This window comes from Callospermophilus lateralis, chromosome 3 (genome assembly GCF_048772815.1).
Source record: "Callospermophilus lateralis isolate mCalLat2 chromosome 3, mCalLat2.hap1, whole genome shotgun sequence".
Classification (NCBI taxonomy): domain Eukaryota; kingdom Metazoa; phylum Chordata; class Mammalia; order Rodentia; family Sciuridae; genus Callospermophilus; species Callospermophilus lateralis.
The window spans coordinates 13,667,095-13,694,816 of NC_135307.1; the positions used below are offsets into that span (position 1 = coordinate 13,667,095).

At 55.6% G+C, this 27,722-nt stretch overlaps 1 protein-coding gene across 2 annotated transcripts in view; it reads right to left on the bottom strand.

The window, feature by feature from the left end:
* Slc24a4 (solute carrier family 24 member 4) overlaps positions 1 to 27,722 on the bottom strand; it is a 125,562-nt gene that overhangs the window by 11,820 nt on the left and 86,020 nt on the right. The window contains exons 5-12 of one of the 2 annotated variants that reach the window (XM_076848011.2): positions 26,570 to 26,654; positions 26,022 to 26,125; positions 25,484 to 25,558; positions 22,395 to 22,420; positions 20,846 to 20,899; positions 20,109 to 20,194; positions 16,114 to 16,283; positions 14,183 to 14,387 (exon numbers count right to left, since the gene is read on the bottom strand). In XM_076848011.2, the coding sequence (XP_076704126.2) occupies positions 14,183 to 14,387; positions 16,114 to 16,283; positions 20,109 to 20,194; positions 20,846 to 20,899; positions 22,395 to 22,420; positions 25,484 to 25,558; positions 26,022 to 26,125; positions 26,570 to 26,654 (805 nt within the window). Of the gene's footprint in view, positions 1 to 14,182; positions 14,388 to 16,113; positions 16,284 to 20,051; positions 20,195 to 20,845; positions 20,900 to 22,394; positions 22,421 to 25,483; positions 25,559 to 26,021; positions 26,126 to 26,569; positions 26,655 to 27,722 lie in introns of both variants that reach the window. The other variant, XM_076848009.2, reaches the window with a different exon arrangement.

Consider the following 27,722-nt stretch of genomic DNA (forward strand, 5'->3'; position numbering starts at 1 on the left):
GTGTCACTTCCTTCTCCGAGGATAACAGTCATGCAAATTCAACAATGTGGCGATAATCAACACAGCGCTGGCCATTTTGTATACTATTCATTTCTTCATCTGCTAAATAGGAACAATATCTCTTGGTTGTTGCAAGAATGACGTGACGCAGTCTGAGACCTCGGCACAGAGCCCAGCACACAGTCAGTACTTGGATCTCCGGCTTCTTTGACCAAGGTCACACAGTCAACCTATGACAGGTACAGACTAGCCTAAGGTGTGTGCCTTGGCTGGCGGTCCCCAACACTGGACCCTGCCAAGGAATTCACACACAATTCAGCCAAGGATAGGTGGCCTCAGTAAGTCACCGAGTGCAAGCAGTTTCCTTAATGAGACACCCAGTATGGGTGTGTGGACGCCAGTGCAGAAAGGACCTTTGGAAATTCTCTTAAAAGCAGTGGGGACAATGGCAAAAATGATGACAATCTTCATTTTCAGAACTCCAGAAATCAACCAAAGGCTTGTGGCAATCCAGGATGTCTATTTAAGACATCAGCGAGATCCCGGGAAGAACAGGGAGCTGCGTAGGTTATCACTTTCCCCAATTCCAGTCCCTCTCACCTGCCACCCAGCAGCCTGCAGTCCCACTTACGGCCACCAGAGGGGGCAGGTTGTGACTGATGTTTCCAAACCTGTGAAAGGGCCTCCAAGAGCCTGTATCTACCCTCTTAGAAACCTCCACAGAGCACTTGGGAAGTCCTTCCCCGCAGAATTACTGTTATGAACCTCTCTGGTGGTTCCTGGCAGTCCCCACTTTCAAGACTGTCTACATATCTGAACCAGAGCTCACCTGTTGTAAAGGGCCTTTTCCTTGGGGGTTTGTTGAAAACAGTCAGAAGCAATCATCAAATCATGTGCCCCAGGTGGCAGATACAGTTAGGAAAACCAATAGGGAATGAGCTATTGACAGGGGCTTGGCAAAGCTCCCACGTGTTCCTGCAGACCTCAAGGACCCAGCACCTGTGCAGCGCTGCCGGGTGGTTCCCAGGGTCAGGAGAGTTGAGGTCGCCCTCAGCTCTCACCTCTGCCTGACCGCGAGGCTCTGTGACGGCAAAGAGCAAAGGCGAATGCAGAGTCCAAAACTTCGTGTCTACAAGTTGAAGGCAACCCCAAACAACACGAGCCCCCCAGCAAAGATGGGGGGCTGCTGGGTTCAGTATCTAGGGAAGCGTCTGCCTGGTTATGAGCCTCTGGAGTGACCCAGCACAGACCGGGTGGCCTTGCCCAGCCAAGAATACAGATTTCACAGAATTAGTTCACAAGAATCACTACACAAACAAATGACAATGATAACAGTCGCAACAGCAATGTCACACCCTGGAAAGCGGGAAGAAAATGAGTTCTAGAGTTTCCACATTTTGTTATTTTAAATATACGACAATACATTGTTTCTGTAACGATGACAAAAATTTATGAGTCATGCAAAATAATATCGCCCAGACACGGGAAAAGAAGAGCCAATATGACCTTCCCAGAGGAAGTCCAGAGGTTGGGCTCATAAGACAAAAACCTAGTTGGCTAATCCAAAAATATACACATGGGGGTTTTATGTCTACAAGAACTAAAGAAAAGCGTGAGAATGATACTAAAAAGTACGAGACTCTCACTGGAAAATATGAATAAAGAGATCAAAGTGACTTAAAAAACACAGCAAATCTGGAACCAGGAAGTACAGTAACTAGATGAAAGATCCACTAGAGGGGTTCCACAGCGGATTTGAGCAGGTAGAAATTAAAAAGTCAACAACCTTGAAGATGATCCAGCCTGAGGATCAGAAAGAAAAAAAGAAAGAAGGAAAATGACCAGGCCTCAGAGACCTGTGAACACCAAGCAGATAAACAGGCGTCCTGGGAGGCGGGGGGAGGGGAAAAGGGGAGGAAGAAGGAGAACTCGTGATGGAGAACCGCCAATCTGATGGGGGGCATTGATATAAGCATTCAGAACACTCTCCAGAACCTTCTCCAGGCCAGCCCAGGTGTCAGGCTGCGAGACAAGAGTCAAGGCATTGGGACTGACATTAGGGAGTGTGTTCTCTGGCCACAGTGGGATGGAGTCGGTCAGTGATCAGTAACAGGGAAACGGGAAGATTCACAGATGTGTGGAAGCTAAATGGCACACTCTTAAATCACTGTGATGGAGGAAGAAATCACAAGGACAATTAAAAAATCCTTTGGGTTGAACAAGAAAGCTCTGCTCTGACCCCTTCTATTCAGTATGGTACTAGAGGTTTCAGCCAAGGAAATCAGGCAAGAAAAAGAAGCAAAGGTCCTTCAGATTGGAAAGGAAGAAACGACACTGTCCTTCTGCTTAGATGACCAGACTTGTATATGGAAAACTGTAAGGAATGCACAACCACACACGGAATTAACAAGCTCAGCCACGTTGAAAGATATGAGACCAATATACAAAATTCAATTTACTTCTATACACTAACAATGAATAATCCAGATATGAAATTAAGGAAACCATTCCATGTATAGCATCATCAAAAAAAATTACTACTTATATTTGTGTAACAAAAAACTACCAAACATCATTGAAAGAAATTAAGAAGACCTAAATAAATGGGCGATATCCTGTTTGTGGACTGGACAATGGAATCTTTTAAAAAATATTTTCATTAGTTATAGATGGACACAATGCTCTTATTTTATTTTTATTTTTCAATGTGGTGCTGAGGATCGAACCCAGGGCCTCACACGTGCTAGGGAAGTGCTCTACCACTGAGCCCCAGCCCCAGCCCACGGACACTTGTAATATTATTAAGTATTCCCCAAAGGGCTCACAGAGTCGATGCAATCCCCGTTAGAATGCCAAGGGGTTTTTCTACAGAAATTCTCAAACTGAGCTGAAAATCCACATGGAAATGCAAAGGACCCAGAAGAACCAAAACAAGCTTGAAAAAGAACAAAACTGGAGACTTTACCACTCTGAGCCTAACACTGACGACAGAGCTCTACAGATAGAGGAGCTGCTGGCCCCAGGGAAGGGGACTAGAATCTAAAGCCCAGAAATAAGCCCTACGTTCAAGGTCAGCTGACAGAGGACAAGGGTGTCAAGACACTTGCATAAATGATGGCATCTGCTGGTAAATGGGTGGAGCTGGAGATGATCAGGCTGAATGGAAAAAACCAACCCCCAAACCAAAGGTGGAGCGTTCTGACAGGCGGATGCTGACGCCCGGCTAAGTGGGGAGAAAGAACAGAAGGTTATTGGACTAGACCGAGGGGAAAGAGCGGGGGATGGAAATAGGAAAAACCATGGAATGAATCAGGCGTGACTTTCCTATGTTCATATATGAATACATGCCCGTGTTCAATCACCAGAATGGGACAGGATATGTCAAAATGCACTCTCCTGTCACTGATACCTCAAAACAATGACAACAAAGACACATTTCAATAGGGAAAGAACAGTCTTCAACAAATGCTGCAAATTGGATATCCATGTGCAAATGATGGAACTGGTTTCCTACCTCACACCATATTAAGATTTTTTTTTTTAAAAAAGATTGAAGACATAAATATAAGGATTACAACTATAAAACAATTAGAAGAAAACATGGGATTTCAGATAGGAAAGGAAGAAATAACACTATCAGCTCTTTATGCTATAAGATTAGTCAATGGCTTCTTTAATGACACCTAAATCGAAAGCAATGAAAGAAAAAAATACATCAGATTTTATCAAAATTAAAAAACTTAGTGATTTATAAGACACTAATGAAAAACTGAGGGGACTCCCCCTAATATTGATGCAAATCATATTATCTGATAAGGACCTAGAGTCCAAAATATATAAAGAACACTCACAATTCATCAATTGCCCAAACAAAACAATATGATACCCTAATTTTAAAAAAATAGGCAAAGGGATTTGAACAGACAGTTCTTCAAAAAAGGTACATGAATGGCCAATAAACCTATTAAAAAATGCTCACCATCTTTAGCCACTAGGAAAATGCAATTCAAAACAGTTTCACACTCACAAACATAACTACAGTAAAAAAGATAAATAACAGCTGGGTGCAGTGGTGCACACCTGCAACCTCAGCCACTCCAGAGGCCAAGGCAGGAGGATCACAAGTTTGAAGCCAGCCTTAGCAACTTAGTGAGGCCCTAAGCAACTTAGAGAGACCCTGTCTCCAAACAAAACAAAACAAAGGGCTGAAGTAAGTGCCCCTGGTTCAATCTCTGGTGCACACAAAAATAAAAAGATGAATAACGAATATTACTGAGGTTGTGGAAAAATAAGAAAACTCATTCATTGCTGGTGGGAGTGTCAAATGTCTTCTTAGAAAGCTCAAAGAGTTAACCAGAGAACTGCTATATAATACAGCAATTCTATTCCTACATACCCAAGAGGAACGAAAAAAAAATGTTGATATGAAAGCTTATACACAAGTATTCATGGCAGAATTATTCATAACAGCCAAAATAGAAATGGCCCAAATAATGCAAGTGATGAATGGATAAAAAAAATATGGTGTGTAAACACAAAGGAATATTACTTAGCCATGAAGAGGAATGAAGTACTGGCCCAGGCTGTCTGTGTGAACCTTGAAATCATTATTACAGGGAAGAAGCTAGACACAAAAGGTGGCTATTAGGAATGTCCACAACAGGCAACTCTGTGGAGACGGAGTGTAGTTTAGTGGTTGCCAGGGAAAGGGAGGAGGAAGGAGTGGGGCCATTGCTTGTGGGCGTGGAATTTCTCTTTGGGATAATGAAAATGTCCTGGAATTATGTATCAGTGATGGTAAAAGAACTCTGTGAAAATAGCAAGAAAACCCTTGAATGTTTAAGGGTGAACTTTATGGTATATGAATTAGATCTCAATTTTAAAAATTGCAAAGTAGGCAGCAGTAGTTGCTTCAGCTCTGAACACCTGTGCTTTAAATCTTCCCAAATAATTAAAAGTACATTATTAAGAAAAACCTCCAGCCAGCTTGTGATAGCGACCTCAGGGAACACGGTCAGCTCGACGTCGGTGAGTTGGGCCGCGGGTCCCTTCCAGATGCTGCATCTGAAACACATTTGCCTGCCGGGAGCTTCCTCTGCAGACGCTTCTGCACCTTCTAATCCCACACAAGCAGGTCTCCTGCGGGACTGGCTGGTGCGACATCCGAGGCTCTTGCCAGCCCACAGTGCAGCTCGTCTGGGCTGCACTGAGGCCTTAGGCATTTCTAGAATCGACCTAAACTCTGTACACAGGGGCCGAGTTCGCCTTGGGGACCTGTGACCCCAGACACCTCAATGGCCAGGAGCCTCTGCAGACGGGCACAAATGACACAGGTAAGTTTCTCATTTCACAGACGCCGAAGTGGATCAGGGTCTTGCTGCGTTACTTAGGGCCTCACTAAGTTGCTGAGGCTGGCCTTGAACTCAAGATCCTCCTGCCTCAGCCTCCAGAGCCTCTGGGATTACAGGCGTGGGCCACCACGCCCGGCTCCATGGATCCCTTGTAGTTTGTGTTGGCGTTGGCCTTGGGGGTGGTTTCCATGGCAACACAGGGTAAGCAAGGTTGGATGGGATCCCTTGGTGGACTGGGAAATCAATTAGTGGATGGCAACCAGCATTTTCTTAAAAAGAAATGGAAAAGATCAGAGCGGTCCTGGGCAGTGAAGGCTGATTACTATTCTGTGACATTTGTTTTCCTTTTATAGATGTCACGTGAGAGAGGTTTATTGCTGTGGTCACGGTCAAGGTCAAGGTGTGGAAGACTTCCACGATGCTCCTGCTAGGCCCCCCTTCCGTTCACTTGGCAGATCCCCAGCCTCCCCATTGTTCCAATTCCCCTGAAAGCCGTTAACCCGCCAGCCCAGGGTGAGCTCTCTCTTTGGTAAAGTTTTGGATCTTAAAGATATGAATGATTGAAACGCTACCCAAGTTGACCTAGTGCCTCGTACCTGACCACCATCCCCGCCCCTCCTTACCAGGGTGCAAACACAGCTGGTAACAGCTGTAACAGCTCCCGGGGCCACTGCCCCAGCCTGGCCACACCATCAGGAGGTGACACGCCCTCCTGCTTTCCAAGAGTCTGCTCTGGGTAATTTGGCCCTTTATTGGCTGTTTTGTTACTAATTGCTCTAAAGTTGAAGCCCAGTGGTCAGAGGCCAAGGTCAGGACAGCTAATGGCAAAATTCTGGTGTCTGACTTTGTCAAAATCCAGTCATTCCTCTGCTGTGAGTCCCGAGCCTCATTTTCTTACCTTAAAATGGGGAGATGGTAACACACTGGGGCTCGGGGACGAGGTGCTATCTGTCAATCTGAGTAAACGGCGCGCCCACCTTCTACTGAGGCGGCGGTCAGCCCTTCATAGACGGGCAGCTGTGGGATTCTCCTCCAGCCCCGGAGAGCACAGCCCCTGGTCGAGCCCCAGCAGAACTCAGGACTCATCAACCGCCGGGGAGGCCGTCAGGGCCCCCAGAAAGTGAGGACAAGATCAGGAAAAAGATCGTCAGAAATAGAAGCAAATTGGAAACATGACGGTCGTGGAGGAGAGAGTCACCGTTTGAAAGCCCAATTCCCGGCAAAGAATTTCTACAAACTACGCAGATGAAGTCAGATGCTCCTTCAACTTGTGCCAAGAGACCAGAACATCGCCAGGAAACACCACTGAGATGGAAAAATCAGAGATCTGATCACACCTGGCCCAGCTGACGGCCTGGATCTCCTGGAAGCAGGGCCTCGGGCCTGGCTGGTGCCAACTCAGGCCACCTGGGCCCGGGAGCTGGGATTCCCTGGACACCTCTGGCAGCACTTGCCCCGCTCCCCTCAGGAGGGTTATTTTCAGCCCGGTTTTGCTCTACACATGAGCAGCACGGGGGATGGGGGGGGTTATAGTCAGACGGAGCCAACCCGTCTGGGACCAGCGTCAGTGTGTGTGTCTTGGCTCGTGAAATCAGGAGGGGAGGAGAAGTGGGTCTGAGGGTCAAGGGATGAACGAGGGAAGGGACCGGGACGTTCCCTGGTTCCAGCTCACCCTGACACCCACCTCCCCTGGCTCCAGGAGATACTCTCTCAAGGTCCCCTTTCCTGCTAGAGCCAACACAGCTTCTATCACTTATAACCAAAGGATCCCAAGCCAAAGCGCCATGAAGACAGAGACAGCAGGGAGGGGTTCCCACCCGCCACCCTGGCTGAAAACATCCCATTGCTTTAATTCCAGGTTCACTCTCGCGCAACGTCCTGCTCCAGGGTCTGGTCTCCTGGCTTGACCGTGAGCCCGGGGGCTTGCTCACTCACAGGTTCCTCAGTCCTGCCAGGATCTAAAGCGTCTGCTTCCAGACCCTCGATTTCCAAAGTTAGGCTGAGACGCACATTCTCTCGCCAAACCCACCTCCATCCTAGAATTCGTCTTGATCAGGCAGGACACACAGACACGGCGTGGCTGTCTTGGAAGGCGTGTCCAGGTCTCTAGCAGCAGAGGCAGGGCACCAGGCAGGGCCACAAGGGGAAGCCCCAGTGCAGGCCAGGAGGCAGGTGGAGGGGAAGAGCATTGGCTCTGGCCTGGAGGGTGGTTTCCTTGGCAACACGGGGTTGACCCCCAGTGGGTGCATTTCCCTGGGATGATTAGGACGGAGGAACGTGATCCCTGCAGGCCACCGCCAGGTATGGGTGGTGGCTCGGTTAGGGTTCTGGGTGGTGGGTTTGCCTACGGAGGGCAGGCGCCTGGAAGTCGGCCATTTGCTCTAGGAACCAGCCAGGCCTGGAAGGCGCAGTGTCTCCCAGAGAGACGGCAAAGCCTGAAGCCTACAGAAAATAAGAAAAGTGGTCACGTACGACATGCTGCTCCCTTCAGAAAACGCTTCCGGGTCTTTCCATCAGGTCCTGGGAGTTTTGCTAACGTGAGTCGGTCTCTCAAGGATTCCAGCGATTCCGGGTCTCAGAGGGCAGTCATTGCTCTTGTCTGGCCAGCAACACGGTGGCCCTTCACCTCAAGTGCCTGCTAATTTCCCTTCGGGGAGCACTCCTCCATCCCACCTGCTGTGGCCTAGGCAGGACTGACCCTGCGTGGCTCCGCTAATCACGACCCCCGCACTCACGGAGCGTGTTCCCTCCACCCTGAACACGGCTGTAGGTAGGGGGAGCCAACGGCGCACAGAGGACACCCTGGCCTGCCATCGCGGGGTTTACCGGGTCCTGGGCTGGCACAGGACTCGCAAGCCCATCAGGGGATTTTGCTGGGAACAGCACCTCTCCTTCCCAGGGCCCCTTGCCAACAGAGCCCTATTTCGCTTGGGACAGTGGGTCCCTATCTGAAATCCTTAATTCCCTAGGTCTCCGTGAAGCTCGAGATGGGGACGGACAGTTCTGGGTGGACGGTGAGTCTACTCAGCGGAGCCTGCAGGAAGCACCCCCTGTAAGACGGGCGGACCCTGGCCTGGGCCTCACCACCCGCCCCTTGCCTCTGGTCGCCCCTGCCTGGCACAGAGACACCCTGGAGCTTCAGGACCCCGCAGACCCCAAAGACAAAGCCACCTGCTGAAGATGGCCAGCGGACACGGCTGCGTAGCCGAGCTGCAAGACTGTCCAGGCCAGGGCTGCTTATTACACGAGAAAAGACATCCCCTGAGCCTCAGGCCCTGGCTCTGAGCTTCCTGTTGTTAGCCTCTGGATGGAATCCTCTCTCCGAGGCGCCTTCTGTGCCCCGGGCTGACCCAGTGGGACGGAGGCCATCTTTGCCAGCTGAGGAGGGAGGAGCCAGCGTGCACGGCTGGGGGAAGGCGAGTGTCTCGTCCCCCTTCTGAGCCCCTGTGTGGTTCCACCGTGACGGGGGCTCTGGCTTAAAGCAGCCTGAAGGGGGCTTCCCTGGATGGACTCAGGCCTGGCAGAAGTGCCACGGAGCCACAGGAGTGGTGGCACAATGCCCGACTCAGGGGACACCCCCTGATGCCACTGGAGGCCCCCTGGTCCCCTACTCCATCTCTCTGGACGCAGCATGAGACAGAAAAGCTCACCCCAGACTTCTGGCACCAAGGAGGGCAAAGGGCCGTTCTTCCCCATGCGCTCGGGTTTCTCTTTGGAAGCAGAACTTTACAGTGTCACTGTGGGACAACAAGCACTTAAGATGCTCTGTAACAGAACAGATGGCTGGTCACACCGCAGGAGGAGAGGGAACAGATGCAGCTGCTGCCGAAAAACCTCAAATTAATTTGGGCAGTTAACTAATCAGACGCTGCAGCCAAGGCGGGGCTGCCCTGTGCACATGGGAGTGTCGGTGCCACAGGGTGACATGGGGGCTCCCGAGGGCCCCGGAGAGGGGCTGCCACCTAGAGAGTGCAGCCCCTGGAGTCACAGTCCCCCCAGAGGCGAGACCCCTGGGACTGATGACTCCCGGCCTGGAACAGGGCTCCAAGAATGTGCACTTCTTTATTTTTAATGAGACAGAGTCTCCCCTAGTTGTCCAGCTGGCCTTGAACCCTGGGCTCCTCCGGCCTCAGATTCCTGAGTAGCTGGGACCCCGGGCACATGCCACCACACTCGGCTGGAGAATTCGTATTTCCAACAAGTTCCCAGGGGCTCCGGAGGCTGTGGGGCCTCTCCAGACCACACTTTAAGAGCCACAACTCTAGGTGAACTCCATTTGAAAACACCTGAGATATAGCATATTCAAAAGCGGTGTAAAATACCACCACTAGAAAGTTCTAGATGACTTCATTACCCCCCATAGAAACCCAGTGCCCAGTCACCGTTGCTCACCCCCTGGCCTCCAGAAATCTCTAACTTACTTTCTGGCCCCATTGACTGGACTGCCCTGGCATTCCATTGAAATGGCATCGTAACATGTGGCCTTCAGCATCCAGCTTCTGTCACTTCACAGTGTTTCCAACATTAGTGTTTATGGCAGCTAAACTATGGAACCAACCTAGATGCCCTTCATCAGATGAATGGATAAATAAAACGTGGCATATGTACACAATGGAATATTACTCAGCTATAAAGAAGAATGAAATGATGGCATTTGCTGGTAAATGGATGGAGCTAGAGATTATCGTGCTAAGTAAAATAAGCCAATCCCCCCAAACCAAAGGCCAAATGTTTTCTCTGGTGTGTAGATGCCAATTCACAATAGGGGTGGTGCTGGGGAAGAATAGAGGGGCTTTGGATTAGGTAGAGAGTAGTGAAGGGAGGGGAGGGGGAAGGGGGTAGGAAGGAAAGTCGAATGAATTGGACATTAACACCCGTGTGCATATATGACGACATGACTGGCGGGACTCCACGTCACGTACAACCAGAAGAATGAGAAGTGATACTCCATTTACGTACGATGTATCAAAATGCAACCTACTGTCATGTATTAGAACAAATAGAAAAAAGATCCTGAGCCCCTTCTCCACGATGCCCTGTTAGCTGTTTTAAAAGCTGCTCATAGCCAAAGAGTGGAAACCAGCCAAATGTCCACCCGCTGGAGAATGCACCAGGCGTGGCCTACCCAGTGTAAGGGAGTATTAAGCAGCTATAGAGGGACAGAAGTAAACAGGTGCTCCAACATGGGGACACCCGGAACAGGCCAAGTGAAAGTTGCCACATATCACGTGATTCGTTTATGTGGAATGTTCAGAAGAGGTAAGTCCAGGATTAGGTGCTGCAGGGCCTGGGGGCAAGGACAGTAACTGCTCATGGTCACAGGGTTTCTCTGGGGGATGATATAAATGTCCTAAACTTGATTGTGGAGGTGGTGGTGTGACTTGCTGAATACACTAGAAGCCACTGGATTGGGCACTTGAAGGGGATGAATGTGACCCCAAGTGAATATCATCTCAGCACAGCCACCTCGTGGACACGTAGAGATGCTCGGCCACCGTGGGAGCTGGCTGGTTCCTGACCTGACCCCGCAGTCATGCTCAGTGATTGACAGGATGCCTCTTTGGAACCCTGGCCTTGACTCACAGGGTCAGGAGGTGCTCAATCTGTGGTGGCTCCCACTACCAGGGCAGGACTGGTCCAGGACCCCACCATAAGAACTCTGGGGCCTGGGTCATGCGGAGCCCTAGTGGAGCCACCAGGAGCCGCGGCATCAGCAGGCTCCCCGGTTTTCCCAGCTGGGAGGGAGCGGGGGATCATCGAGGGCCATTTCTGCAGTACCAGCCTCCTGGGCTCAGAAGGACCAAAGACCCCTCTCCCCCTGGCCAGCACGGCGCTCAAGAGCCATCCAGAGCTGAGGAGGGTGGGGCGGAGAGGGAATCTACTGAGCACCTACTGTGCACGCAGGGTGTGCAGCAGGGACCGTGGCTACATTATCACATCCACTGTCCAGGTCAACCCAGCCCTGGGGGCATCAGCCTACTTTGTGGATGAGGAACAGAGGTTCAGGGAGGTGACGCCGCCGCTGGCCCAGGGTCACTCAGGGGTGAGAGGCAGAATTAGGATTCAAATCCAGGACCTGGGGCCTGGAGTCTGTCCCCGCCGGTCCCTGGCAGCACAGGAGAGCTGGTGTGGGTCTGGCCATGGCCCATCCCTCGATCCCTCAATGCTGCACGGGTTCCCAGCTGACCCCGAGGATTTCCCATGGCCCCGGCCCTGGTCTTCCTTCCCTGGTCCTGTGATGCCTTCTGAGGACCCAACCTGGGAGACTCAGTCCTACCCACCCTGGGATGCTCCATGTCCCCGGCCACTGTGCAGTGGATAAGCCATGAGCTAAGATGGGCGTGGGGGTCCTGCCACTGGACACGCAGGACTTCCCTGGCCTGGGGTCTCACTAGCTGGCTCTGGCTTCCTGTGCTTCCCGGCCTGTGCTGGGGTCCCTGCCCCTGGCTGCCATTGGCACCTGAACCAGTCTCAGCCAGCTCAGGCAGCAACTCTGCCCCTGCCCCCTGCTCAGCACACGGAGAGGGACAGGAGGAGGAAACGACCTGTGGTCTCCAAGGACACACCTGGAATCCCATCTGCGGGGTCTGCGGTGAGCTGTCCCTGGGACCCGGGAAGCCAGGCCTGTTCTGAGGGCAGAGAGTCGGGCATGGCCAGGGAGTTCCCTGCACTCGGCTCACTGAAGAGCCAGGCCCAGGGGAACTTCTGGATCCTCTGGTTTGAGGAAGAAGGTGGGTCAAGTCCGGCCGGAAGGGATGTACTCCCCAGGGGGCAGAGAACCCGGGGACAGGAGGCCCCAGCCATGGGTTCCAGCCCTCCACCCTGGGAAGCAGCTCATCTGAGACTCCATGGCCGTGTCCGGAGGAGCCCAGGTCCCAGGACAGGAGGTGGGAGAGGTGGCTGGTCCCGGGGCCTTCCTGCCATCCCAGTAGCTGGAGGCTTGAAGGAGTCGGAGGCCAGCTGTCCTTCCACGTGTCTGCCCCACTTTACAGAGCAGGATCTGGCCCAGGAACAGGCCCGGCCCTGGCTTTCCTGTGGACCCCGATGGGGGCTGTACTGGGGCCAGATTCAGATCAAGTGGCCGGTGGTGGGTGGTGGCTGTGGCCTCTCAACCCCACGTCTGTGAAACGGGGACACCAAGTCCCACCTCACAGAGTGCAGGACAGGTGTGCAGACCACCAGAGAGCAGCTGACCCCTGGCCCAGTCCCATAGCTGCCCGTTTCCTGGAGCGAGGCTGCCTTTCCATGGCTGTGGCCACAGCTGTCCTTGGCACTGGTGTCCAGGCCCCAAGGGACACAAGCTCCTTTGGGCGCTGAGGGTTGAGTGCCTTCAGTCAGCCACATGTACTCAGCAGAAGGACCTGCTGCCCGCAGGACTGCCAGGGCTGTCCGGGTGGCACCCAAGGACACGTCTGCACCTGTCAGGAACTCAGGCCCGTCCTGCTTTAGTGACCCTTGAGTCAGTCCTCGGGGTGGACATGCGGCCCCCTCACCCAGGACTCTGCATGTGGAAATGTTCCCTCACCTGGTGACTCCATAGGGGACCCAGGATCTGGAGACCACCACCTCATGCAGGGCTCAGTCCAGATGGCCCCAGGGCCAACAGCCACCCAAGTCCAGTGTGGCCTTGCTCCCACCAGACCAGGCGGGTAAGCAGGGCTCCTGGGCAGGTGTGTTGATGTGCTAGGATGCACAGGGGTGGGCTTAGACACCAGTCCCCTTGCCTGGCCAGCACAGGAGGCCTCGGGAGGCTGAACCCCAGGGCCAGACTCCTCTGGGAAAGGCTGGGAGGTGCTGACCAGGGACAGCAGATCCTAACTCAGCGGGTCCCAGGAATCACCCGGAAAAGCATGGAAAATGAGGATCCCAGGCCCTGCTCCAATCCCTGAAATGCACCAGTTCCGAGCTGGCCCTGGGCTTTGGGAAGAGCCTGCCGGTGGCTACGAGGGGCAGGTCCTGAGACTCCAGTCCAGGAACTCCAGGGAAACCCCGTGACCCAGCGGAGCCCGTATCTTCAAGACGCAGCCGGGGACAGAGTGACAGCCTGACCGGCTCGGGCCATCTACGTGGAGACAGGAGCATTTCCCCAAAGATGGGGCAGGGCAGCCCCCGTGCCCCCAGAGCCCCTCCTGAATCAGTGCTGGCTGAGCCGATGATAAACAGAATTCTTTTCAGAAAAAAACATCAAGTTCTGGCTTTGAAAGTCCTGGAATTCTGCTGCCTCTGAGGATGGCGGACACCAAGACAGAACCCCCAAAACAGGCCCTAGAGCTCAGGCCTCGCTCCCCCTCACAGAAGGTGGGGTAAAGCAAAGGCGAGGGGCGGCCCTGGGGTCCTCTTGCACGTGAGCTCCTGAGTTCACCCATTCCACAGAGAGCCACTAAGCACCTACTGTGTGAAGCCCGGTGACACCAATATAGCAGTGAGCAAAACAGACAAAGGTACCTGGCCCTGGAAGCTACCCTTTTAGTCGGGGAGACACACAAGAAAAATATAAAGGATCTTAAACAAGGTGGTCTGGGAGGGCCACAGCGACAGGACGTGTTTAAGCAGAGCCCTGAAGGTGGCGAGGGATGAGCCAGCGGGTAACTGGGGGAACTTCATCCCAGCAAAGTGCAGTGCAAAGGCCCTCAGACAGCCTGGAATGGCAGCAAGGACACCAGTGTGCCACAATACAGATGCCATATTCCTTGAGGATGTCCTGAGCACTCTGGTGACTGGAGGTGGCCCCTCGGCACCAGCCCTCCACCTCCCTCGGGAGTCCAGGCCTCTGTGCTGGAGAGCAGGGCTGGGTCCCGGTGGAGCCCACAGAGGCACCCACCCAAACGTACCAGGCATGGAGAAGGGGGACAGGAAGGCCGTCTCCACCGGCTCTGGCTCCGGGGGTGGCGGCTGGGGTGGCGGCTGCTGCTCCTGGTCCTGCTGAGGGTCCTCGGGGTTTTCCACGGGGACATTCCCGTTCTCGATGTTCTCGTGTGTCCCGTTCTGAAGCGGCTTGCTGCTCACACTGTTGGCTGAGCTGATCAGTCTCTGCCGCTGTGGGCGGGAGGCAAGGCAGACACGAGCAGGTGACACGGTGTCACGCGCCTGCCCGGGTCCCTGGTCCTATGTACACCCAGCTGCCAGGTTTCCAGGACAAAGTCCCCAGAGTCACACTCAAGGAGTGTGCACGGGCCCTGACGGGCAGCCACCTGGCAGAGACCATAGCAGGCAACGCAAGGAAGGACGAGGGTTATGAAAGAATAAAGACGCAGGAAGGAGGGGCTGGGCTGGGTCGACCCCCAGGTTCCCCCGCAGGCTCCTTCAGAGTCTAGACTGAGACTGGACTGGAATCTGCTGGCCCCGCTCTAGTCGTGTGGTTTGGTTAATGACTTCACCCGACAGACACCCGGGAACCATCCAGTGCCCCGGTGATGGTCGGTGGGAGGATCAAAGCTCTAACGCAGGAAAACTGTCCAGCATCTTCCCGGCACGGAGCAGGCGCCCAGTAAACTGGCTACTTTTACTAGAAATGGTCAGCCTCGGGTGCAGCCCTGTGGGGTGAAGGAGGCGGTGACCAGACAGGCTGGTTCACAAGAGGCAGGGGACACCAGGGGTGCGCGAACTTCTGGGCCCTTGGTAGCTCATCTCAGTGGCTTTGGCCAGGACAGAAAGTCCAGGAACAGCCTTGGAGAAAGCCCGCCTTCCCCGTGCCCTGAGTACCCAGCCTCTGCAAACAAGGACCCCCTGTGTCCCCTCCCTCCGTGTCATAGGCACTGCTGCCACTGAATGATCTGAGCTTTGCAAACCTCTCTGTGACATTGTGGAATTAAAATGACAGAAGAAAAAACGAGCCCAGAGGGTCTTAATAATCAATTTTGAACTGGGCACCTGGGGTTCTTATTCTCCCCCTGCCATGCCACAGTGGGTCCCAGAAATCACGGCTTCCGCAGCAGGTGTGTCCTGCCAGTGTGTACCCCTGAATCTTCAGAGCTGGACTCCGCCTGTCCAACAGCCCAGACAGAGAAACTGAGGCCCAGGGAGATTGAGTTAGTGGCCAAGGTGAGATTAAAACTCCGGATTCCCTCCTCCCGAGCCCAGACTCTCTGGTCCCCACGCTGACTAACCCCGGTTCAGGGAAAGAACATTCCCAGTGGCTTCTAACCGTGGGGTAGGATAACCAGTATTCACCTGCTCATCAAGACCTGTGATGTTCCTGCCTACAGAGGCCATAAAAAAAATGCTACAAACCCAAATCCCCAAACTGGTTGGTTAACAGGCCCCCCAGTACACAGACGATAGGATTCTTGTCTTAAGAAAAGTGGGCAGGATTCGCTACAATGTCATCCATACGAATTTTACTCCTTTGGATCAAAATGATTCAAAGCTTGGCACAGTGTTTTCCTTTCTTAACATACTTTGCTCGGAGAGGGCCACGTGGTTGACCACAGAACCTTCGATGGCTGTGAAGGTGGCTCTGGCCCATAACCTGGGTGCTCATCACAGGCCCCGCCACTGCCTCCGAATAAGGACCCGAGTTCCCACGCGCACACAGAGAGCAAAGACTGAAGACGCCGGCCAGCCAGATACCGGCCAGACACACGCCTGTTGTTTCTGAAATACTGGTTAATTAATACTTTTTAAAAATGGTTTTGCATTTATCCCTGAAGTGCCCAGGGCTGGCTTGGATGGCTGAAGGGACCCTTTGCTGCCTGTGGACGATTCGGGCCTCTGGAGGCCCCAGGGCTTCCCTCCTGTCCCTGTCCCTGTCCAGGGGATTCACCTCATTGATGATGATCCTGCTGGCCATGCGCAGCCGGGTCCTGGGCCCAAACTTGTTGGTGATCATGATGCGCAGACCCGCCTCGGGGAAGTTGAACTTGGGGGGGCTGGAGCTCAGGATCTCGTCCACCATCACCACGGGGTTCTTGCCGTACTGCGGCTTCTCCTTCACTATGGACACAACACCAGGGTGAGTGCTGAGCTCCCAGAGGACGGCAGCCAGGTGCCGGGGCCACGGGCTCCCTCTTGCCCCGAGGGCTTCCTGGGGCTGATGTCCGGCACCTGGAAGTCTGGGGGCCTGGCTGCAGCTCCTCCCATTAGTCAACGTGGGCCACTGATTCCCAAAGAGCCACCTGGCATGTCTGACGGCGCTCAGCGGGGCCTGCAGAGGTGCTCTTGGGCAGTCCTCTGCATCTGGCCCCTTCATCCATGGATGCCCATCTCCCTGTCCTCTGGGGCCAGCCTGGGGCAAGTGCAAGGGTCTTTCAGGCCCCACTAAGCCTCACCAGGGACGTCCACCTGCAGTAGACAGGTCTCAGAGCCTGTCTACTTTCCTTTCTTCACATACTTTGCACGAAGAGGGCCCTGACGTATAAAATCAAAGCACAAGTGTTGACCACAGAACCTTCGATGGCTGTGAAGGTGGCTCTGGCCTATAACCTGGGTGCTCATCACACCCCCACCATAACTGTGGCAGGGCCTTCCTCCCCTGTCTTCTCCCTGCTCGGGTGAAACTTTACAGACTGGCAGGGGACGCTTCTAACCTTGTTTCCCGCAGGGAAGCTGCGAAGTCGAGGATGGGGATCCCGGACCCTGGACCTGGCCCAGAGGCTGGTGGGAGGAGCTGCTGGCCAGCCCAGTGTCTCGGGCGAACCCTATATGCCCTCTCTCTCCGGCCCTTTCCTTCCACTCAGGAGCTGACCAGAGCTCCCCAGACCTGGACTTGTCCCTTGACACCTTCTCAGATATGCTCGGTGCTAGTATCCTGGGGGATAGACCCTGGGCTCCAGATCCCTGGGAGGGCCTAGTAACCGAGCCGCTCAGGAGCACAGCACGTGGAAGAAGCCCGCACTGTCCCCTCTGAGGGGCTATGAAAATGGGCAGCTGTCACACTGCACCAGGTACCAGATCCCACCATGTCCTTCGCAAGTAACAGGGTAACCAGGGGGCAGGTCCAGGAAGCACCGTCTTGCAGGAGTTAATGGCACAGAAACGCACAACCCCCCCCCACACACACACCATGCACACACACACACACAGAGGCAGCAAGGCTCAGCAGACAGGAGGCGTGTGGTTAGAAATCAGCCGGAGGCCCATCGGGGTGCCACGGACACTGACCTCCAAGAGGCGTGCAACGTGGTTTTAATGGTTGTTTAGATGCACGTGTTACTGGGGGGTGACAGCGGGTTACTTACAGTTCAGGAGAGTTAGGGAGCAGAGGCCAACAGATTGGCAGAGGTGATTAGCGTGCGGTGGAGCCTGGGGCGGCATCTTGATGGTGGCGGAGATGCCAGGGGGTTATTTGAAGGAAGGTGTTAGTAGCAGGCTCCCTCCACGGGGACCCTCGATCTTGGGGCGGCCACAGAACACCGCTGGCTCCGGGCTCCCTGCTGCAGAAGCAGCCCCGCCCCAGGCGCCACTTGGAGAGGGATGGGACTCAGAAGGAGGGAGACTATGGAGCTTCAGGAGACAGGAGCCATGACCCCTGCTTCCTGGGACACTTTGTCCTGGTGCCACCCATCAAGTGAGAGCATGCCGTGGCACGTCCAAGTTGCCCCAAAGGCGACTTCATTATGGCCTGTTTTCTCGGCAGATCAGAAGCACAGGTATCGCCCCTCCCCTCCTGCTCCAATCCCAAGTTGTGCCCAGGGCCGGGGCAGCCTGGAAGGTCCCCTTGTGAGTTCTCTGAGCAGGCTGGCTTGCTATGGCATGGCAGCCGATGGGCAGGTGGCCCTGGCTGTCAGGCTGTGAGCAAGGTCACCTGAAAACCAGCCAGGACACTGATCCACTAGGCTGAGCTAGGACCCCCGAAAACACTCAAGTGCATAAAGGTGTTTGCAAGAGTGGTGGGGAAAAGGTCCCCCGTGAGGCTGGGTCTTTTAAGTTTTGATTTTACGTGGGAAACGCTCCGCTGAGAAAAGCCAAGTCAGGGTTGAGAGAGTAGGGGCTTGCTTGCTTGCTGCAGGGCTGGGGATGGAATCCAAGCTGGGGATGGAATCTCCCACTGTGAACAAGGGGTGCCTCTCACAGGGCATGGAGGGCGGTCTACACTGCCAGCCTCAGGGACTGTAGGCAGCTCTGGGGACTGGCACCTTGCACGCACTAGCCCATGCTCTACCACGGAGCTACCAGGCCAAGAGGACTTCCTGAGAGAATCCACCAGCCGGTGGTCCTTGGAATCCTCAGTCGCCCTGCGGTCACCGGGGACTCCCACCCCCGGTTTGGTCAGGTCTATTCAGGGGACAGCGCACAGTGGCACCCCACACAGGGTCCTCGGGGAGCCTTTCATGGGCAGCAAAGACTCGGGCTAAGACACCCCAGGGTCTACGTCTCCAGCTCCAGGAGTGCAGGCCTGCGCCTTGGACCCCCACCTCCGGGACCTCATGCCCTTGCCCTTACTGACGGCCAGAGTGAGACCTGGTCCTCCCTGCTCCCCAGGGATTGAGGGCAGACTCATGAACAGTCTCCAATTTTCTAGAAATTACCCTGGACTTAAAGAGACTTGGGGGAGATAAAATTATGGGGAAGCCCTTCTGCTGCAGACCAGAAGTGGTCAAAACGTCATGGCTGAGCTCCCAGAGGTGCCGCGTGTGGGGGTGACAGATCTCCTGGGAGGTGAGAAGCTGAATTCTCCCACTGCAAACTAGGGGTGCCTCTCACAGGGCATGGGGGCGGCCTACTCTGCCAGCCCCTGGGACAGTAGGCAGCTCTGGGGACTGGCACCTGGGGAAGTGGGCATGTTCTGCTGGTCTGAGTGACCCTCCATGTGGTGCTTCTCTTCTCCAGGGGACCAGGAATCAATCACCATGTATGTGCTGGGCAGGGGCCAGCCTCTGTCCCACCAGACCTTGGGACCTGTGATGGGCAGCTCAGAGCCACTGTGACGGTGGAGCTGAAATCCCCAACAGTGGCCTATATGGTCCTGCCCCTCTGAGGACATGTCTGTGAGATGGGCTTCCCCGGGGACATCCTTCTGGGCATTCATGAAACACCCACGGAGAGGGAGGGGCAGACCCTCGGGTGGGCAGGGCTCTGGCGCCTGGCTAAGGCGGCCTTCAACACCCAGGGGCAACCACAGGGGGCCGCTGAGCCCTTGCCTCTCCAGATACTAATGGTGACAACCATCAGGCTCAAATGCTGTTCTGGAGCGGGGCAGAGTGAGCCTCCGGCTGGATCCGGATGTCCAGAACCCCTACACTCCAGGAAAGAGGGGAGTCCAACATGAGCAGAGGTGACCAGGCTGCTGCCCGCGGACTCCTCAGGGCTCTCTAGGGCGGGCCAGGGGCCCTTTTCCCAGCCTTGCTCTTCCTCTGGGCAACTGTCCCTGGACAGACTCCTGCAGGCCTGGGCCTGGCACTGCAGAAACCCCAGGGAGGACCAGCCTCGTCCCCGCAGCGCTCAGCTTCCTGTCACAGGCCCTGACACTGTCGGAGACACTGTGGCTCTTCGGAAAAGCCAAAGCGGCCTCCACCTGCTGCCGGGAAATCCACGCTGTCCCTCTCGGCTTTCTCTTTCCTGGTACATCGTCCCTCCACCCTTCTCCCACCTATGCAGACAGATGTCTGGACCACGTCTCAAACCCAGACCGTCCCTTCTCACTGAGGGTACATGTGACCAAAGGTAAAAGGGTGACCGTATCGGGGGAGTGTGCGTGCGTGTGTGTGAGGAGAGAGAGTGGCTTCCATGGCCAGCTTCTGGCTCCTGTCTGCTCAGCCTTACCTTTCCTCAGCAATGGCACCGAGGGGTCATCATAGCTACCGTCATAGAAGTCATTACCATCTTCCAGCTCGTTGCTGACCGGGTTGCCGTTGGCAATGCTCTTTTGTTTGGTTGTGAAAAAGGCCTGCATCTTCACGTTGTACCTGGAGGTCGCGGAGGACGGGAGGTCAGAGCAGCACAGGGACTCCCACTGACCAGGTGGGGGCATCTGCTGTGGTCAGCACAGCGCTGGCCAAGGCGGGCAGCCCGGGAGGGGCTTCACCCAAACTGACAGCCATTCCCAGCAGGAACCTTGGAACAGTGTGCGGGCTGCGGCACCTGCTCCTGTTGCGCTGGGGGCTTCCTGGCGGGTCAGAGACCCAAGAAAACGACTGAGTCCTGCAGCTGGACATGACCAACCTGCCCTGATAAAGGACTTCCAGCCCAGCCCATGGGTCAGGCTCAAGAGGCACGGCCACACCTGTCCCTCTTCCCCAGCAGTGACTCTTGCTCACATGGGCTGCGTCACTCGGAGGTAGCAGTGCCATCCCCCGAGAGAGGAATCTCTCACCATCCCCAGGTCCCCCAGGCTGGCTCCTTGCTGAAGAGCCACACGAGGAGACTCCTGCAGGGTGACAGTTTATCTCCCATTCTCACAGAGCATGGAGGGTATTTCATATCAGTGTGAGGATTCATTGACCCATAGAGGTGTGAGGAAGAAGAGAAACCCGAATGACTGTCCCCTGCTCTGATCAAAGGTGGGAGCAGGACGTGGAAGGGGGTGCCCACAGCCCAAGGAGGAGGAGGGTGCTTACTTCATGATCAGAATGTAAAACCCGTACAAGACGATCAGCACCAAGCCTTCCCACCTCAGAGAGAGAGAGGAGAGCGCGGTTAGAACCCGGAGGCCATGGCCTGGGGACCCAGGGACGGGACGGCTGGGGCAGGCCAGGGAGCAGTGTGTCCTTCCAGTCCCATCCCAGGGCCCATCCCAGGACTCGGCACACAGGTGGGATGGGCCTGCCTGAGGCTGCCGGCCGGGGGAGTCCTCTTGGTGATGGATCAGCGAAGGCTGAGGGGGGTTCATTTCAAACACAGGACCCAGCCGAGCCCCACGGGAAGCCACCAGGAAGGAGGAGGGTGGGGCGGCCACCGCAGGGAGGCAGGGGCCTGGATTCCACTCTGAGAACCTGTGGTCACTCGAGAGTCTGGTCAGGGACCCGAAGAACTGGGGTACAGGCAGAAGGGACCAAGTCCCCAGGGAAGGGGTGGGGCAGGGCGCTAGAGCCTCCGGGGCCCCCACTGGGCATGTGATGGAGTAGTGGGGAGTCAGCCTGGGATGTTCCCTCATTGCTCTTTAGAAATGGTCCAACCCCGGGGGAGCGGGGCTGGGTGGGTTTTGAACCTCTGACCACAAGCCCCCGGGAAGCCATAGTCCTCTGTGAGCTGGGCATAGGCTGCAGTCATCTGGGGAACTTCCTTTGCTAACAGGGAGTCCACAGGCCAACAGAGCCAGAAGGGGACTTGCGGACCACCCAGCCACCTGCCCAGCTCCTTCCACACTTGAGCAAAACGAGACCCAGCAGTGGGGAGGCTCCACTGCATGGTGGGGTGGGGCCAGGGAGGGACCAGCACCTGCTTTCTCCAGGCCCACAGCACACAGCTGCTCTCGTCAGGAAGCGGACACCCCGAGGCTGACCATCTGGGGACATTCCCTAAAACAGACACCTGCAGCGTGCAGACTCTGAATCACGTCGAGGAGCCAGCGAAGGGCACGGCTCTGCCCCAGGAGGCACGGTGCCTGTGGCATGGAGGGGAGGTCTCCACCTGTCCCTTGGGAGTTTGTGCCTTACGTGTCTTAACGAAGGAATCATTCCTGCCTCCATGTCACAAAGAGGAGTCCCAATATTTTCTTCTGAGTTCTTTTTAAAATTCTGCTTTTTATAGTAAGATTTGAATTCACTGAGGTGAGAGGGAGGGAGGTCATGGGGACTGGCCATTAGGCGCCAGCCCTAACTCGCTGCCGTGACACCTCTGTCACATCCCACCCCAGACCTAGGCCAGTAACGTCTCCCACGTCGGCCCGAGCTCATCCTCGTGCAAGCCACCACACTGCGGTTCTTTTAGTTTATGATCTATTTTGATATCCGTCGTGTGGACATATCGGGGGAAACACCTTTCTCACTTTGAAAACACAAAGGCAAGATTGCTCGGCACGATACCTTCGACGTTCAGAGTCTAACAAGCTCAGGTTTGTGGAAGTAATTCTAGGAATGGTTCAGGGAATCCAACCACCAAGGACACAGGAAACCAACAAAAACAAGAGAAAACCCCCCAAAGAAACATAGATTTTTAAAGACTTACCACACAATTTCTTCATCGTATATGAACTGGAAGGCAAAAGGAGCCAAGGGGACATATTTATTCCAAATGAAAAAACATCGCAGACCCCTACACACCCAGGACCACCCCCTACTGGCCTGTGACCTGCTTTACAGGAAGCAGGCTCCGCTTCTCTGCTGCTCACTATAGCAGGTGACCCTTCCTCAGCTGGAACCTGGGCCAGCGGTGGGCTGTCTCATGTGGCCCAGCTTCGTGTGGCTCTCTCAGGACAAGTGGCCCGTACTTCTCTAAAGCTGCTGGGGCTGACCTGGCAGGAGTCCCCGTCCTCATCAAAATAATTGCTAAAATCATGGAACTTCAAAGACCAAAATCTACCTCCATGTCTACACCTAGGGTGTGTGTGGCAGGGTGGGGCATTATCTGAAAAAAATAGAGTGGCCCCTTTGGGAATTCCAAGGGGGAGGTTCAGCTTGTGTACTTTGAAGGCAGCTGAGGGGTGACAATGGGGACAATGACATTGCTCCTGGTAGAGGCTGATTTTAGGTGTTAACTGGCCTGGGTTGAGGAACACACAGATTGGTACAATATTATTTCTAGGTATGTCTGTGAGGGTGTTTCTGGAAGAGACTGGCCTTGGGGTTAGTGGACTGCGTAAGGAAGGTCCACTCTCACCAGCATGGCGGGCACCACTTCATCAGCTAAGGACTGGAGAGAACAGAAGGCAGAAGCGGGTGAATCTGCACTTGTCGGCTCACCTCACCCCTCCCTCTCTCAGAGCTGGGGTACCCTTCCCCTTCCTCTAGGGACCGGAACTCCAGCTTCCCCGGGATTTTGGACTCCAGGACTCACAGTAGTGGCCCCCTAGATTCTCGGGTGTTGGTCTAGGACTGACCCACCCACCTGGGCCTCTCGCTTACAGATGGCCTATGGTGGGCCTCTCAACCTCTGTAACCACCTGAGCTAACAGCGTAATTGATCTCCGCTCCTCCACCTCTCACCCACCCATTTCCTTGTCTCCTATCCGTCATGCTTCTCTGGAAAACCCAGATTAATACACCCAACAAGGCCCTCCCCACCCAGAGTCCCTGGCACAAGTGCATACTGCTTCTGTGGTGGGAGGGGGCGCTCCTGAGACCCCCCAGCATGGCCCCATGTGGAGAGGAAGTGGATAGGCTGCTCCCACATAACTGATCCTGGGGACACAAAGGTCCCTACGTATGGTGGCAGGAGAGGCTGGAGGCTGTTGCCTGGACTTGGGCCCACTGTACTACCTCTCCCAGCCCTCACGGTGGGCAGCACCCACAGGACCAGCTTCAGGAAGCCATTTCTGAGGAGGCCACCCCAGCCAGGCACAATCCCGAGCCTTCTGAACTCGGGGCGCTGAGGAAAGGGCCCTCAACAGAAGGGGAGGATGGGACTATGTCCCGAGGAGTCTGGGGACATTACAGGAACCTGAAGGAGGGCTACTGGCATGCAGGGGCAGTGGAGGTCAGGGAGGGAGGCCAGGGAGGACAGGGGCATGAACCACGGGATACAGGTCTACGGGGTCAAGCTTTCCTATTTGGCATGTCTGAAATGTCCTGACGGATGTTCTAGCAACTGAAAAAAACCAGGGACCTGCGCCTTGAGCTTATAAATCTTTATTTTTACTAATTAAAGTCATTTTCAATGGTTTTTTGGTAAATATTGAGTTTGCTGGTGAGTTCACTGTCCTGGGAACTGAAGGGCGCTCTTCAGAACTGGGTTGGAACCATCCCTTGTTTGGGGAACACCGTGATGCTGGTGGCCCTTCAGCCTGCCACTGTCATTGAAGGGCCCAGAGCTGCTCTGTATGGGGCGCCTGGCTCTTCTAGAACCTTCATGCCAAGACATTTGCCTATGGGAAGCTGCGTCCTTTCACAAGGAATCCCTTCTGTTCTCCTTTGTGTACAGTCAGGGCACTACAGAGACTGTTTTTTTTTTCCTTAACTTGTGTGTAGGTAGATCGTTTTGCCTATCAATTTCATCCCGGGCTGTGGCAGACAGCCCCTAAGACGGCCCCAAGGATCCCACTGCTCTATATTCACGCTCCCCTTGAGCGTGGGCTGGACCTGGGGGCCTCTGACAGAATGTGGCAGAAGTGGTGGGGTGCCGCTTCTGAGACTGGGCTACAAGAAAACTGGGGCTTTCACGCTGGGCCTGCTGCCCTGCTCTGGGGGAAGCGGCCCGTGGGAGGCTCCATGGGAGGCAGGCTGGTGAGGGACCCTGGCCCCCAGGCCCCAGCTAAGCTGCTCTCAGATCAGGAGATTTAAATAGTTGCTGGGGTTTTTTTGTTTGTTTGTTTGTTTAAGTGGTAGATGGACACAATACCCTTGTCTTATTTATTTAATTAATTTATTTTTTACATGGTGCTGAGGATGGAACCCAGCGCCTCACACATGTGAGGTGAGCGCTCTACCGCGGGGACACAACCCAGCCCTGAAAATACTTAGCTGCTGAGTTTGGGAGAAATTTCAGAGCAACGGACAACTGATACAGGGCCCAGCAGCCAGGTGGAGTCCGCTCTAGGTAAGGCGAGGGGCAAACTGTCGTGCCAAGATCCAGGTGTGCCGCACACCTGCCCTCCCACCACGTCAGAGCTCTGGGTGGAAACTGTCCTGCAGAGGACTTGCTCCTTGGCACGATGCCTCGCTGTCATGTGCCATGATGTCACCCAGCCTCACAGGGAAGAGGCCAGACTGGAGGCCCCAGGGACCCTGTCTGGGCTCCCGTGCCTCTTCCTCCTTCCCCCAGCTCCCACCTGTCCTCTCTGCTTTCAGGTGGCCCTCTCTCTCTTGCTCGCTCTAAAACCAGAGACTCTGCTCCCTAGCACGGGGTCTGCCCCAGCAGGGAGAAGGGCTCAGTGGAGTGCAGGGCCTGAGTCCCCCGCAGGGACCACTGGACACGTGCTCCGGCTTTTCCAAGGTCTCTCAGTAGCAGAGTGTCCGACATGAGGTTTCGGGGGAGGGAGGCACATGGGTAGGGTGTGAGGACAGGGAGAGGTGGCACCTGCCATCGCTGAGTCAGGGACAGGGGTCTGTGTCTCTGCAGGAGCCTGACCAGCCCACACCTGGGGCAGGAGGGGGACTCACCGCGATGAGCACAATGACAGACAAGGTGTAGTACACGGAGTCCCGGCACACGGCCCACCACGTCAGACGCACCACCTGCCGAGCACAGGGCCTCAGCTCCGGGCTGGAGGCAGGGAAGAGCTTCCCAGGCCCCTGGCAGGTGCAAGGACATGCCCCGGGATCCTCCCGGGGCCCCGGCCCTCTCTCACACTTGGGGAGGAGATGGGAGCCAGGGCATGCGCTCAGGGTTGGCTAACCTCCCCCTGCTCCTCAGAGGTAGCAGCATGGCCTGCCTCTCCAAGGTCAAGGCTAACGTCCCTCCAGGACTCTGAGGACACTGAATGGGGTGTCAACAGGAAGCCAGCCTCAGGCCTGCAGGAGGCCAGATGGTTCCGGAATCTCTCAGGGCCAGGCTACAGGAGGCACTCCTTACATGGTGGCGGTTGTCAAAGGAAAGCTCGGCCTTGGACTGGCCACGGTGGCTGACCCTGTGCGACCCAGGCCCCAGAGTGTCGGAGGAGAGGGAACCCGGGAAGCTGACGGGCTCCAAGCCACCCACCTGGCCAGCAAAGAGTCCACACACTCCAATAATACACAGGATGTTGAACACGGCGGAGCCCACGATGGTCCCCACCCCGACGTCGCCGTGGGTGATGAAGACACCTAGGAAGGAAAGAGCCCAGGCCTGGCTGCGTGGCTGCCGGGGGAGCAGGTCCTTCCCACCCCCCCACAGCACCTGGACGTCAGCGGGAATGGGGAACCTGATGGGGGGAGGAGGCCCGGATCAGCGGCTCCGACTGCTCCCCGCTTTGTGAGGGGCTTTATTGGGGTGTAATCCACAGGCCATAGGATTTGTTGACCTGGCCCAATTAGAGAATTGTGCAGCCAAAGCCACAATCTAATTGTAGGGTTGGTTAAACCTCCCTAATGGGTCAACCCCATGCCCACCAGCTCCCCTAAGGCCACCAACCTAATCTACCTTCTGTCCCCCGCTTCTGTCTCGGGATTGACAGATGAGAACACGGCTCAGAGCTAACATGCGACCCCACTGCTCTGGGCGCCAGAGCCCTGTGGACCCCGCCTTGCGGGCTGCCAGGGGTTCCTCACCAATGACCGAGGCGAACAGCTCTGGCGTGGAGCTCCCTGCGGCCATGAAGGTGGCTCCTGCCACGTCCTCGCTCAGATGGAGTTTCTGAAACAGAAGGGACCACAGGCCCTCAGAGTGGGACGCAGGCTGCTGGACGTCACGAGGACATAGAAGCCAGGGAGCTCCAGGGACATGTGCTGGGGAGCCCAGCTCCTGGCTGGCAGCCTCTCCTCCCTGTGTCCAAGCGTACGCCTCCATGCTCTGCCAGGCCTCAGGACACGAGCCCCCTCTCCCATCCCGCCATCCGCTTTCTGCTCATCCCCAAGGCCCCTGAGAACTGCCCCCTGGATGAAGCTCTGGCACCCCCCAGAGCCAGCCGACCCCGTTAGACTCTGTTATTGAATCGTGGATTACACAGGGAGGCTCTGCGGTGCCCACGGCCACCCGCCCTGCTGCAGCCTGAGAGCGAGACTGGCCTGTGTCATCTAGAGCAGGGTGGGGCATGTGTGGAGCCCACCCAGAGCCCACAGTCTAGACACCGTCACCGAGGCCCTGTCCGAGAAGGTGGGGGTCGGCACCTAGGGCCCTGCCCCACAGCCTGGTCTCGCGTTCAGGAGACACGCTTTCCGTGGTGAGCCTTCCCGTCAACCCGCTCACAGAGGCCCTGTCCCCGGGATTGAGCTGACACCAGACCAGCTGGGGGCTCTCCAAGGCCCACTCTGTGTGGGGAAGCCACGCTCTGGCTGTGGAGGGTCACCTGGATGCAGAAGGCAGGGCTGGGGCTTAAGTATCCCTCCCAAGGAGCCTCTGCGATCCTGGGCTCTGGGGCCACCACGCCAGCCCTGGGCCACGCCCCTCCTCACTGACCAGCTGCCGGGGGTCCTCAGAGGGTCAGAGCTTTGGGCCTGACACAGGCTGGAGCCACAGTGCTGACCCCCAAGGTGGAGGCCCGGCCACCATCAAAGAGGAGGGGTTCACAGAAAAGGCTCTGCCGCTCCCTGCTCTGTGTGCCCAAGCTGTGCCCAGCAGCGGGGGACGTTGTGGGCAAGTGCCTGCTCCTAATAGCCATGTTCCCTCCTGCCACCGTCATAGCAGCACGGCACCCCCAGGGGCCTCCACGGGCGCAGATCCCCACTGTGACCTGCCACCTGCAGGGAATGGGCAGCACTGGGC